We start from the raw sequence: 12643 nt of genomic DNA, 5'->3' as shown, positions 1-12643 counted from the left end.
TCAGCCAATCATCATCGTGGTACCAAAGGATTTATGTTACCCGTAAAAGGGAACGAATTTCAAATATCGCAGGGTCTATAATCACGTGACAGCTATCAACCAATCATAAACACACATCTTACCCGTAAAAGGGAACAAATTTCAAAAGCCCCTGGTGAGGGATTTCCCCGCAGGGTGACTCATGACGTCATACCACGTGACCTGAAAATTTGAATTTCCCGCGTGGGCGGGGCCTAACGTCACGTGACCTCTCTCAGCCAATCAGAATCGAGAAAATTTTTGCTGACTCGGCGCAATATAACGGGGCCACTACTACTCACATTCACTCAGAAAATGAATCGCAAGAAGTACTTCAATAATTTATATTGAAAAAAGGAAAATTTATATTGCCCTTTCCCAAAAAAGTCCAAAATTCGTTTACGCCATTCGGATGAAACTCTTCATGAAACTAATAAGCACAAACAAACACATGTGTCTAATAATACTACTTGCATACTCTCAATGTTTGAGTACTTACAGCATGATTAATGTTAATAAATATTCTTTCATCGGCTTCTTCAAAAGTACTACACGTACACTGATAATGTTCTATCACATTGCTTCCTTTTAATTTGTGAGGTTGTTCTCCATCCATACCACTAAAATAAACTGTTTTACTTAAAAGTCTGTCCTTTTGCTGAATTTATATTCTATAGAACTGCTGAAATTGTGTTTTGTTTTGAATTGAAGAACAAAATGCACCCATATCTTTAGGTAAGTGTGTAACACTTTTTAGATTGTTATGTTGATTAGGCCCATTTTTAATTCGTTTCAATCATTTTGCAGCTTTCTACCTTCTTCTTTGTAAATGTCAAAGACAATATCAAACCTTTTGGCTGATTTTGAGAGCTAAATTATCCTCTTTAGCATATTCTCAGCAAACTTGCCAAAGCTTTCCATTTGATTTACAGCAGTATCAGCTAAGGTGCAAGCATGAAGCATAAAATCAAATACTATGGAACGTGTGTTTGCTTGACATTGGTATGTGGTTTTTGTTTTTATCTCAGGCTCTTTTACTAATTCTGATTTGTTTGATTTTTCAGATTGCCATCTTTGGCCAAAAGGAATGACGTTGTTGTGATAGCTCAAATGTTACAAGTTTATTAATTGAGTAGACACGATATCTTGAAATACCAATTTTACCCTCAGCATCAGATGTTTCCACTTTCACATCAATAACTTTTGTCTTTTCTTTACTCTGGTGGCCTCTTCTTAACGAAAGTGGATTTATTGTGATGGAAATCATATTTTTCATTTTTTTAAACACAGATTCGTCTATGAAGCATACTTATTGAGTGTCTTATGCTTGATTATGTCTTGTAATGTTACAATCTGTTTCCTTCGGGTCATTCGTATAGACCCTAATAGCAAACTGCCTTTTAGCTGGTTGGTTGTAGCACCTCTCCAACTCCTTATTAATACCTACACTGGTGAACTTTCTTCCATGCTGTTCCATGCTGAACAACGAATTCCCCTATTTTTAAAGACTCTGCTACTTCACGAAGTTTCAAACAGTCTTCTTAGTAAACCGTGCTCCATTTTGCAAAATTGACTTTACCAAAGGCGAAAAACAAAGGCAAGGCTCTGCCGAATGCACATAAATTGAGACCCCAGTTACCCGCTCTATCAGCTCTAATAATGTCTCTCAATATAGGGGATAATGTGTTAAAAAAAACATTACATTAACGAAAAGTTTGGGTTGTTATTCGTCCTGTTTGATAAAGCAAAGAAAGTCAGCATGGAAGTTCTGTTGTACAGCTTCTGTTACACTTCACGAACTCCTCTATAGTAACCCTTACCTTGTAAAGCACTTTCGATCATTTACGGACCAAAATATTTCAGTCTGCACTAATGCTTTAAAGATTTCACTATCTTGGAGATATAGTCCAAGACAGCTTATGGTTTTAGTAGTATGAAATGAACAGAGTCCAAATGAGATATTTCTTGTGTAAATGGTATACTCCTTCGTCACTCCACAGAGTTCCACACTCCTGATTTACCTGTATCAAAAAGTCCTGAAAATTTACCATGTTTGTGTGTATAAATGTTTAATTGGTGGCTAAAAATGGAAGAATGGGAACAGATGCTGAAATAGTTTATGGAAGTTTTTTGTCAGTAATAGGTGAGTTAAAAGCACTCCACGAAGGCAAAGCAGTTATCTCGGAAACTTCTAGTAGATAAGTAATAATTTGAAAAAAATCGTCATAATCATGTAAAAACTATTTTTGATGTTGAAACTGATGTTTGCCTGAGGTATTACTGAACATAAATTATGATCAATGTTCTCTCTTACAGGGCTGTTAAATAGCGCGAGCTCTTGACAGCTCAAAACATCATTCAGTTTTTGTTGGGTTTACTAAATGTAAAACTATTTAAATCTAAGATGTATATACACTCTGAAATAGTACTAGGACTGTGTCATGCAACATAGTAATGCCTGATTTTGTACCTTTTTGATAGTGAAAGTTATCCATACCTGCTCGAAATGGAATACTTCTGGCAAAGTATGTGGGCAATGGGACACGGTGAGTTAGTTCCACAGCTCTTCCTGCCAAAGAATGATTCATTCTTTGAACAGTATCATAACTACTGCATAAACCAGCGTGGTTCAAAGATGTTTTTAAAATTTTAGATTTACATGTTCCTTGAATTGCCTGTGCACTAGAGACATGAAATGGGATCTTACATATAACACATATTTTAACACTGCAGGTTTCCTTCTGACGCTTTGGTGCTGGGATAAGTTGTACTGTTTTAGGATGTTTATTTGTATTTTTACAGATACAGCTTTCTAAAATCTTAAGACATAAAATTAATCAAGTAGTTAATCTCACCACTTAAAATTTTTCTTACCAAGTTTAATTAATGGTTTCAAAAAACAAATTATATTCATTCTCAATATAAAACTTTATGTAATTCATGTAAAAAAATGTCGTTTCTAATTTACAATAATGTGCTGATCAATTTTGGTCTTTTGAAATTTGGTGCTAAAAGCAATAGTTTCGGAGGTATAGGCTATTTTCCAATAACGTTGCACTTTGGCTGGTCGGCCATATTGGCGGCCATATTGGAAGAAACCTCCCCTTATCAGAAATGAATACCCAAGCTAAAAACTATTCTTAAGCAGATAGGAAACAAGTTTCGAAGAGAAATTCTCTATACACCTGCGTGCAACGGTCGTCAGTAGTATGGCTCCTGCATTATTAAGGACCATTGTACATCATATGAAGAATGAAGTTCATATTAAAGTGGAAAGTAATGAACTACATTCTACAGCATTATTACTACAATAAATAGAGCAATTTTTAAACATTTCCTTGTTCTTAGAAAGATTTATAAACAGTATCTGCACGTGGTTTCCTAATTCTAAATCAGTTAAGATTAGGGGCGCCAGAAGAAAATTTTCTGGAGGACATCTCTATGATTGTTATATTATTTTTGGTATTCTGGTATTTAATATACGTTGTTTCTTTACATTACGTATGCAATTTTTTTTAAGGTAAGGTGTCCGGGCCCCATCGTGTCCCTCTTCGGGCACCCATGCTTAAGATATGGCAATTTATCTTTTTCATTAAACTTTCATAATAATGAAGAAGATTGGTTTACAAAACTTCGTTTTATATTTACGTGCACATTTCTCCATTCGGGAGGGTAAATTTCAGGAACTATTTCACCGATCATCACTAAACTTTCGTGAAAATGTAGACGATCAGAAGTTAGAAATTGAGTTTTTTTTCAACATATAGACAAATTATAAGTGGTAAAAGATAGATGTTCCGATTATAACATTGATTTCTTTAGAACAAGAAGTTAATAGATTGGGAGCTGAGTTTCATCTGATCGGTTTAATGTCCCAATAATACGCCACATCTTATTCTTAACTTCCTGCTGAAAACAAAACTGGTGGAAATTCACTACAATTTCCGGATTCGATTATTTACTTAGGGGAAAAAGATGGCGCTAGCGAAACCCGCTTTCTGAATTCCATTTAGTGTTCCGTGAATAGATGTTGTCTTCTCTCTTAACTCTATATTTAAACCAGAAATGCCAGAATAAACCACTTCCAGTTTTAACGTTGGTCATCTAAGAATAAGAAACCCTAAAAGATAGCCAGAAGTTATTGTGGGTAATCAATTAAACATCAAACAGAAATCCATCTCTATTCTAACTGAAAAAGGAGTGGTACAAACCAATCATTTCCAGTTTTAACGTTAATCATTATAGAAAGAAAACAGTAATAGATAGCGAGAAGTGGCTTCCGACAGTGAATTAAGCATCTAAATAGTACATTTCATTTTCATCCTTTAGTTTCTGCTAAAATCGGAAATGGTATAAATCCAATACGACTTTCGGTTTTAATATTGATCTACATAGAGCAAAATCCTAAGACATGGCAGGAAATGATTTTATTTAACCGATTGAGGAATTCATACCATTTTTTAATTAAATTCCTATTCAAATTCGAACGTGGTAAACCACCTCCGATATTAACCTTAAGTTTTATAATATATTACTGACTTTGGGCCACCAAAGAAAAAAGTGTTCTCATATGCTACTAATATATTCCATTTATGTTTCTGAGAAAGTTTTAAAATGACTCCTTCTAGACATTTAGAAATACGAGTATCGTAATTAGTCATTTAGTTCATTTTCAAAATAATTAAAAGATACGTGAACCTAATAGAAAATAAATCAATGATTAGTGTTAATATGTTGGATAGCTATTACTCTAGAGGCAGACCTGCAGCAAGTCACAAACTTTAGGGAAGAAGAAAGTTGGGATAAAAGTTACGAAATTACTAGGTTTACTGAAGTTCTGTAATTCGCTACAGTACAATTATCTGTAGACTTATGGTAAGTCAGAGAACGTATTGATAGACTAGAGATCACGACCTCGAACTGTCCATCCTTAATCCTTATTAAATGATCCAGTGACGTAACAAAAACTGTAAATTCCAGTAAAAATATACACATATAGAATCACACATTTATCTCTTTCGAAAATTTATCTCATATTGCGTTGAAAATACAAATTCCTATTCGATTTAAAGAGATATTGTATCTTTTAATTGATAAGTCATATTTTAGACACAAATCTCTCATCCTCAGTGACCACTGTCCCATGCTTTGGGATGTTGTTTTAACTAAAATATTGTGAATTTAATTTGTTTTTCTCATACACTGGATACGAATTCAAGAGTCTTATTTTCACTAGCCCTGAATAGTTTCGACAATCTTAAAACACACATTGTAAACACTGTTCTTTTCTATTCGTTATCCCATTAATTTGAAAAATAAAGAAGTTTCAAAATTGATTATCTTTCCTATGAAAAAGAAAGGAAAAAAAGGATTAATAAGTAAATAAGAGAAAGTACGAGGAAGATAAATTTGAAGGAGAGAAGGACAGACAGCTTGTGTGTGAGAGAAATTCACTGTGATAATAAAGTGTAGGAAAGAAAGAAAAATATTAATTAGTTATAAGATAGATGTAATAATTATGATGTGATGATCCCAGCTGTTCATAATGTGAAAGCGTGGAATTTTCAGAGAATTTCAAACATTTTAATTAAGATTCATCCCACCATAAATCTCAATTACAGATGGTCCCCCACACTTGATGATAAAATCGGAATCCACGTGTGATTTCATCCAGATTATAAAATATATATATAATATGAATTCTTTCAGAAGAGAGCAGAAATACCACTTTTGCTTTTTTCAATATTATCATTTAATATTTATTTAAGCTTGATGACATGTATGTGTATGTTTCCTTCTCATCTTGTTACGTAATAACGTGTTCATTTCGCGTCACATGATTCAAAAATTATTACCACCATTCGAACAATTATCTTGATTTCCAGTAAAGCAACATAATCATTTTCCAGTTTTGTTTTTTTTTTTTTCACTGAAAGAATAAAGCTGATTTGTAATTTAGAAAATCCATACAGGCAAAACTTAGCAGAATTTTCTGTCGCATACGATATTTACTGTACCAGACTACACTAATAGTTACTGTTGCTTAGCCACTACCAAACTGCACAGTCTCAAATAGACGTAAATCATGTGTGTACTTCGTCGTCGTTGGCTGCCCAGGATTTGATTGCCATCTGAGCTTTTGCTATCTTTTTTTTTAAACACCAACAGTAGTCGGCTATCTTGGACACATCCCACCATCCCTGGTATCTTCTTTCTGCTTCCTTGATGTTTTGGTAAAACCTCTTTCCCATTTCTTCACTAACAGCCCCAATATTTTCCGGAAAATGATCAACAATGAAGGAAGTGTAGTTTCAGGCTCATTTTACATCTGAAATATTTTATGTGATACAAGATCGTTTTCGCTACTGTTTCACACTGCTTATCCTTGATATTTCCTAGGAACTTTGTCATGACTTCCCTCATTGAATTCCATACAGAATGCTATACGGCATTCACCGCCTCTTCAAAGTTTCTGTATTTCAGAAGTTTCCTAATTTGAGGTTCATCAACAATGCTTTCCTTGATCTTTGTGCCCATAAATGTGGAAACTTGTTTCCAATGTATTTAAAACAGGGGATATCTATATCCAAGTATTTCACCAACTGCTTCATGATTCTCAATTTAAGTGTAGAGTGCAAGAATACCATTTTTTGGGGTCAACAAAGGCACCATTTGTAACACTTTGCACACCCTGTGTCAACAGTGGCAGGTGTAGACCAGTGTTTGTCCCTAGCCCTGCTGTCCCATTCACATAAATTATAAGGAAATTTTGTGTAAATGAGGTTGGGTAAGTTTAATTTGTGCGGATACTACGAACTACAAAGACGCTGGATCTAGCGAACGAATGAAAAGATAAATTGGCAACACTGCATTTCAAATGGTAGCAATTCTGAAAATATACTAATAACGGAGGAATTCGATAGATGGGTCAAATTTGGTGGGGGTGTTGGATTGGCAAACATACACAATAATAATAAAGCAAACCAAGGTCATACTAGCAACTGGCGATTGACTGTTATTGTAAAGTAGTACTTATACTTCCAATGACAAGTTTGGAGGCAGCAAATGGCGGTTATTTCGAAAACTAGACATGATACAAGAAAACTAATGACATTTCTTAAATCAGAGAACCTTATTTAGTTAAAAATACTTATCAGATGCTTTGCCGCAGAAATCATGCTGAGTATTGTTATCTTTTAATTTGTAATCTACACTAATATATCAGAATCTACCTCCGACTGACTTAGCCTCGAAACAACTGGTAATAATGAGATTATGTTTAGTACATTAATTATTTTTAACTCTTAAAAGTTCTTAGCCAATCATATTTGACTAGTGACTAGCGCAAGCGGTTTTGTTGCACGAGCTGTGCGTTCGATTCACTGTGTGAATGAATGATAGTTGAAACATACTACAGTGTTTTGGATTTGAGCTTAATCTAGGTTCACGTCTTATATATAAACTCGGTCCTAAAGCTCTAACTAACAAATCAATCTTAGGCTTTCACAAGGAAAGTTTTCAACCAGTAAGGGAGTTGAAATGAAGATCGCTCCTTTTAATTTAATCTGATGTAACTTTCCACCCGGACAATAAAATCTAGGAAATCTCAGAATCTTAGGCGTTAGTAAGAAAGCTTTCAAACATTAAGATATTTGAAACATAATGTTGCTTCCTTTTATCTACTCAAAGTAACTTTAACTAAACGCTTAAGTCCAACCAATCATCGGATCCTGAATGCTCATGAGAAACGTTTTCATTCAGTAAAGAAGTTAAAAACATTATTTGTTTGATGTGCCTAATTTAACGTTCTAATCACAAGCTCATAAAAGAACGAAATATTGAATAAGTAGCTCTGGAGATTCACGAAGTGCAAATAAGTTAATTTCGTTAATAAAGACAACAAGGGAAGTAGCCTACAGCGCCTTATTCGGTATTGACTATGAAACTAATAACAGTGAAGCTTGCCCTCGACCTTGTAGTTTAACTTCTGCAACGTATGTTTACCCGGACTGGTTAGCAAATCATTTTTAGAACTCTGCAGAATGTCTCTGTTGTACACGCCATCGTGCAAGCCAGCAGTTACAGCAACAGAGCTTCATAATATTTTAGCTTGTTGTTGCGGTATTACCATTCGCGGAAGCGAGCTTGAGGATACAACAGTCAACTACGCCAAGCTGGTAATTGTTGGACAGAAACAATGGCAACCGAATTGAAACGTGGCCTCATTGTATAAAACCATTTTTTATATCATCTGCCGGCATAGTCGTATATTAATCACCCAGAATGAAGCGGTCTAGCGTGCTTTCCTATCATGTAATTTTGTCTTGCACACAGGAGCGGATTAAGGGCGAAGCCAATGGAGACCAGGCTCCAAGGACCCCAGGCTCGGGGGCACCCAAAGATCCTTCTAAAATATAGCGATCAACTTACTACCTAGGTATATTATAGGCTTCAGACCCATGCTGATTTTTTTTCAGCTCTCTACGCTCGCAGTATCCCTACAGTAAGGTCTTTTTCATCAGCGTTTGCACGATATTTATTTTGTGAGAGAGTAAGATTTTGGGCCTAAATTACCAAACAAATTATTAGCTTGTGGTGACATTACTTAGAGCAAATCTAGTAGGTTTTCCAAATCTCCTTTACTCTATTAGTGTTTTTACAGAGACTGTTGACCATTTGGCACGCTGCAGTATATGAGCATTTAACTGTTAATAATAAATGTAATTAACCCTGGAATACACAGACAAAAAAGCTTACGTGAATACACAGGTGGGTTGCCAGCGCACCCCATATAATTAAACGCTACTAAAATTATAATACACGAACTTAAATATATTTATTTTACTTTATCAGTTACAAGAATACACAATAAGAGTTTGTATGTATTTTTGAACAACACAGCTATTCCTTACTGCACGAAATGCAGATTTCCTTTCTGTGCTCAGCACAAACAGCCTCCTTGCATGTGAAACAAAAATATTAGGTTTTCTGTCCTTATTCCTAGGGCACATTCGATGTCGTGCTTGCTTTGGAAGACTAGATGTTGAATCAATTACAAGTGACAGTTCTTTTTGAATTCCAAGGATATTTCTGATACCAATAGACAAATTAGTTAGAAGATTCCTTTTGAGGAGCTCCACCATGTAGTGTCCAGCTAACTGCAACCTAAGCACTTTCTTAGGAACTTCGAACGGATGGTTGAGAATTCCATTTATGACCGTTTCTTCCTAATATAGAGGCTCCTCTTATGGCTGGATCATTTTCGATGTTACCGTGTCACTCGTGTCATTTCATCATCGACTTCCGATTATACTTCAATATTGTCATCGGACTCACTGAGATTACCTTCAGAATCATAATCTTCTTCTAATGTGTTCAGTACAAAGTCTGTAAACTTGCTTGAACCTGCACACACTTTTGCCATCATGCAATTAAACAAATATGCACGCAAAGTATCTAAAACGAATTTCGTCAAAATTTGAATTTCACTAGCGTAAATACACAGGTGGGGTGCTGGAGAACCCCACCCCTTGAATATATTCTCTTCTAAACCGAGACAATTTGCTTCACACCCACCACCGTGAATGTCATGCTCCAAAATGAGAATACACGGAAGCACCAATCAATGTGCCTGAGAACACAGCCACAATGGCGATGAGTATAACGTCTGGGGTGCTCCAGCACCCCCTGTTATTCCAGGGTTGAGCTAAGTATTGTAAACGTGGAGCACATGAAAATATTACAGCACACTTCTCGGTGTTTTCATAAGCCTATGAGGCTGTGGTAGGCAGTAACGAAACTTTATGCGCTGGAATTATTCATAACATAGGGCCCCGTTGAAATAGTCGGCTCCAGGGCCCCAAAAGCCTTAATTCGCTCCTGCTTGCATATTATATTTATTGTATGAGATCATGATGAAATGCTGTCATCTCGCTTACTATGCAGCACATTCTTGGAGGCTGTGCGGTATACTCATACTTCAGAGAATATGTAAGACTACCTGCTTTTCCTAGTCGGATTTTGTATGATAATGCTGTTTTAATCCAATTCCTGAGAAAGGAAGTCCGTTTCATATATTCAATCCTCTTCCATATATATATATACTCGTGCTCATAAATTAAGGATAATGCGGATACATGGTGAAACAACGCTCTAGTGGGTGGTTTTCGGTTGGAAATCACTTCGGGGTATGACCATGCGGTGCAATTGACCATTCGGTGCGGTGCATGCGGTGCGGTCGTCGCACGGTGGCGCTGGCAGCAGTCCAAATACGCAGAAGTGTGTTGGTGCATGTCAGAGTACGGTGCAGCGTGTAAGTGTGCAGATGTTGTCAGACGTGCTAATGGTGACTGTGTGTTGAAATTGGCTCAAAGAACACATATTGATGACGTTATGAGGGGTAGAATAATAGGGCGACTGGAGGCTGGTCATACACAGCAGGTCGTAGCACGGGCTCTCCGTGTGCCACAAAGTGTGATCTCAAGATTATGGCAACGATTCCAGCAGACAGGAAACGTGTACAGGCGCTACACTACGGGACGTCCACAGTGTACAACACCACAAGAAGACCGATATCTCATCATCATTGCCCGCCGACGGTCACGGAGTACAGCAGGTAGACTTACTCGGGACCTTGCCACAGCCACTAGAACAGTTGTCTCCCGACACACAGCCCACAGACGACTGAACAGACATGGTTTATTTGCCCGGAGACCTGCAAGGTGCATTCCACTGACTCCTGTTCACAGGAGAGCCCGTAAAGCCTGGTGTCAAGAACACAGTACATGGTCAATGGAACAGTGGTCCCAGGTTATGTTCACGGACGAGTCCAGGTATAGTCTGAACAGTGATTCTCGCCGGGTTATCATCTGACGTGAACCAGGAACCAGATACCAACCCCATAATGTCCTTGAAAGGGACCTGTATGGAGGTAGTGGTTTGATGGTGTGGGGTGGGATTATGATTGTTTCATGTACACCCCTGCATGTCTTTGACAGAGGAACTGTAACAGGTCAGGTGTATCGGGACGTCATTTTGCATCAGTATGTTCGCCTTTTCAGGGGTGCAGTGGGTCCCACCTTCCTCCTGATGGATGATAACGCACGGCGTCACCGAGCTGCCATCGTGGAGGATTACCGTGAAACAGAAGATATCAGGCGAATGGAGTGGCCTGCCTGTTCTCCAGATCTAAATCCCATAGAGCATGTCTGGATGCTCTCAGTCGACATATCGCTGCACGTCTTCAAACCCCTAGGACAGTTCAGGAACTCCGACAGGCAGTGGTGCAAGAATGGGAGGCTATACCCCAGCATCTGCTTGACCACCTGATCCAGAGTATGCCAACCCGTTGTGCGGTCTGTCTACGTGTGCATGGTGATCATATCCCATATTGATGTCGGGGTACATGCGCAGGAAACAGTGGCGTTGTGCAGCACATGTGTTTCTAAATTTATCACCAATACCGTGGATACCGTGGATATCACCAATACCGTGGTACCGATATGTTTCGTTTGTTCGTATGTTATATTCACTATGTGTCTATGCTATTAGCGCCAGTTTTGTGTAGTGCCACGTTGTGTAGTACCACAATCTACAATTATCCTTAATTTTTGAGCATGAGTATATATATATATATATATATATATATATATATATATATATGTGTGTGTGTGTGTGTGTGTGTGTGTGTGGTGTATGTGTGCTGTAGCTGTAGCTAAACTATGTGATCAAAAGTATCCGGACACCTGACTGAAAATGACTTACAAGATCGTGGCGCCCTCCATTGGTACATCTGGAATTCAACATGGTATTGGCCCACCATTAGCCTTGATGACAGCTTCCACTCTTGCAGGCATACTTTCAATCAGGTGCTGGAAGTTTTCTTAGAGAATGGCAGCCCATTCTTCACGGAGTGCTGAACTGAGAAGTGTCGATGTAGGTCGGTGATACCTGACACGAAGTCGGCGTTCTAAGACATCCCAGATGTGTTCTATGGGATTCAAGTCAGGACTCTGTGCATGCCAGTCCATTACATTGTTATGGTCGTGTAACCACTCCGCCACAGGCCATGCAGTATGAACAGGTGCTCGATCGTGTTGAAAGATGCAATTGTCATCCCCGAATTGCTGTTCAACAGTTGAAAGCAAGAAGGTGCTTAAAACATCAACGTAGGCCTGTGCTGTGATCATGCCACGCAAAACAATAAGGGGTGCGAGCCCCCTCCAACAAAAACACGACCACACCATAACACCACCACCTCCGAATTTTTCTGTTGGCACTACACACGCTGATAGATGATGCTCATCGGGCATTCGTTATACCCACACCATGCCATCGGATCGTCACATTGTGTACCGTGATTCGTCACTCCACACAACGTTTTTCCACTGTTCAATCGTCCAATGTTTACGCTCCTTAAATCAAGCGACACGTTGTTTGGCATTTACCTGCGTGATGTGTGGCTTTTGAGCAGCTCGACCATGAAATCCAAGTTTTCTCACCTCACGCCTAACTGTCATAGTACTTGGAGTGGATCCTGACGCAGTTTGGAATTCCTGTGTGATGATCTGAATAGGTGTCTGCCTATTACACTTTATGGCCCTCTTCAAATGTCGGCGGTCTCTAT

At 38.0% G+C, this 12643-nt stretch overlaps 1 protein-coding gene across 1 annotated transcript; it reads left to right on the top strand.

Annotated features, from left to right (window-relative positions):
- Positions 1-10308: 10308 nt before the first annotated feature.
- On the top strand, positions 10309-10850 carry LOC145676688 (uncharacterized; the record flags this gene model as incomplete). Its single annotated transcript, XM_081747532.1, has 1 exon — positions 10309-10850. A coding segment is annotated over exon 1 (542 nt), but the record flags the coding sequence as incomplete, so codon positions are not given.
- Positions 10851-12643: the final 1793 nt, after the last annotated feature.

Source organism: Thermobia domestica, unplaced genomic scaffold, assembly GCF_964235325.1.
Source record: "Thermobia domestica unplaced genomic scaffold, izTheDome1.hap1.1 HAP1_SCAFFOLD_303, whole genome shotgun sequence".
Classification (NCBI taxonomy): Eukaryota; Metazoa; Arthropoda; class Insecta; order Zygentoma; family Lepismatidae; genus Thermobia; species Thermobia domestica.
This window is presented reverse-complemented; position numbering and strand designations above follow the sequence as displayed.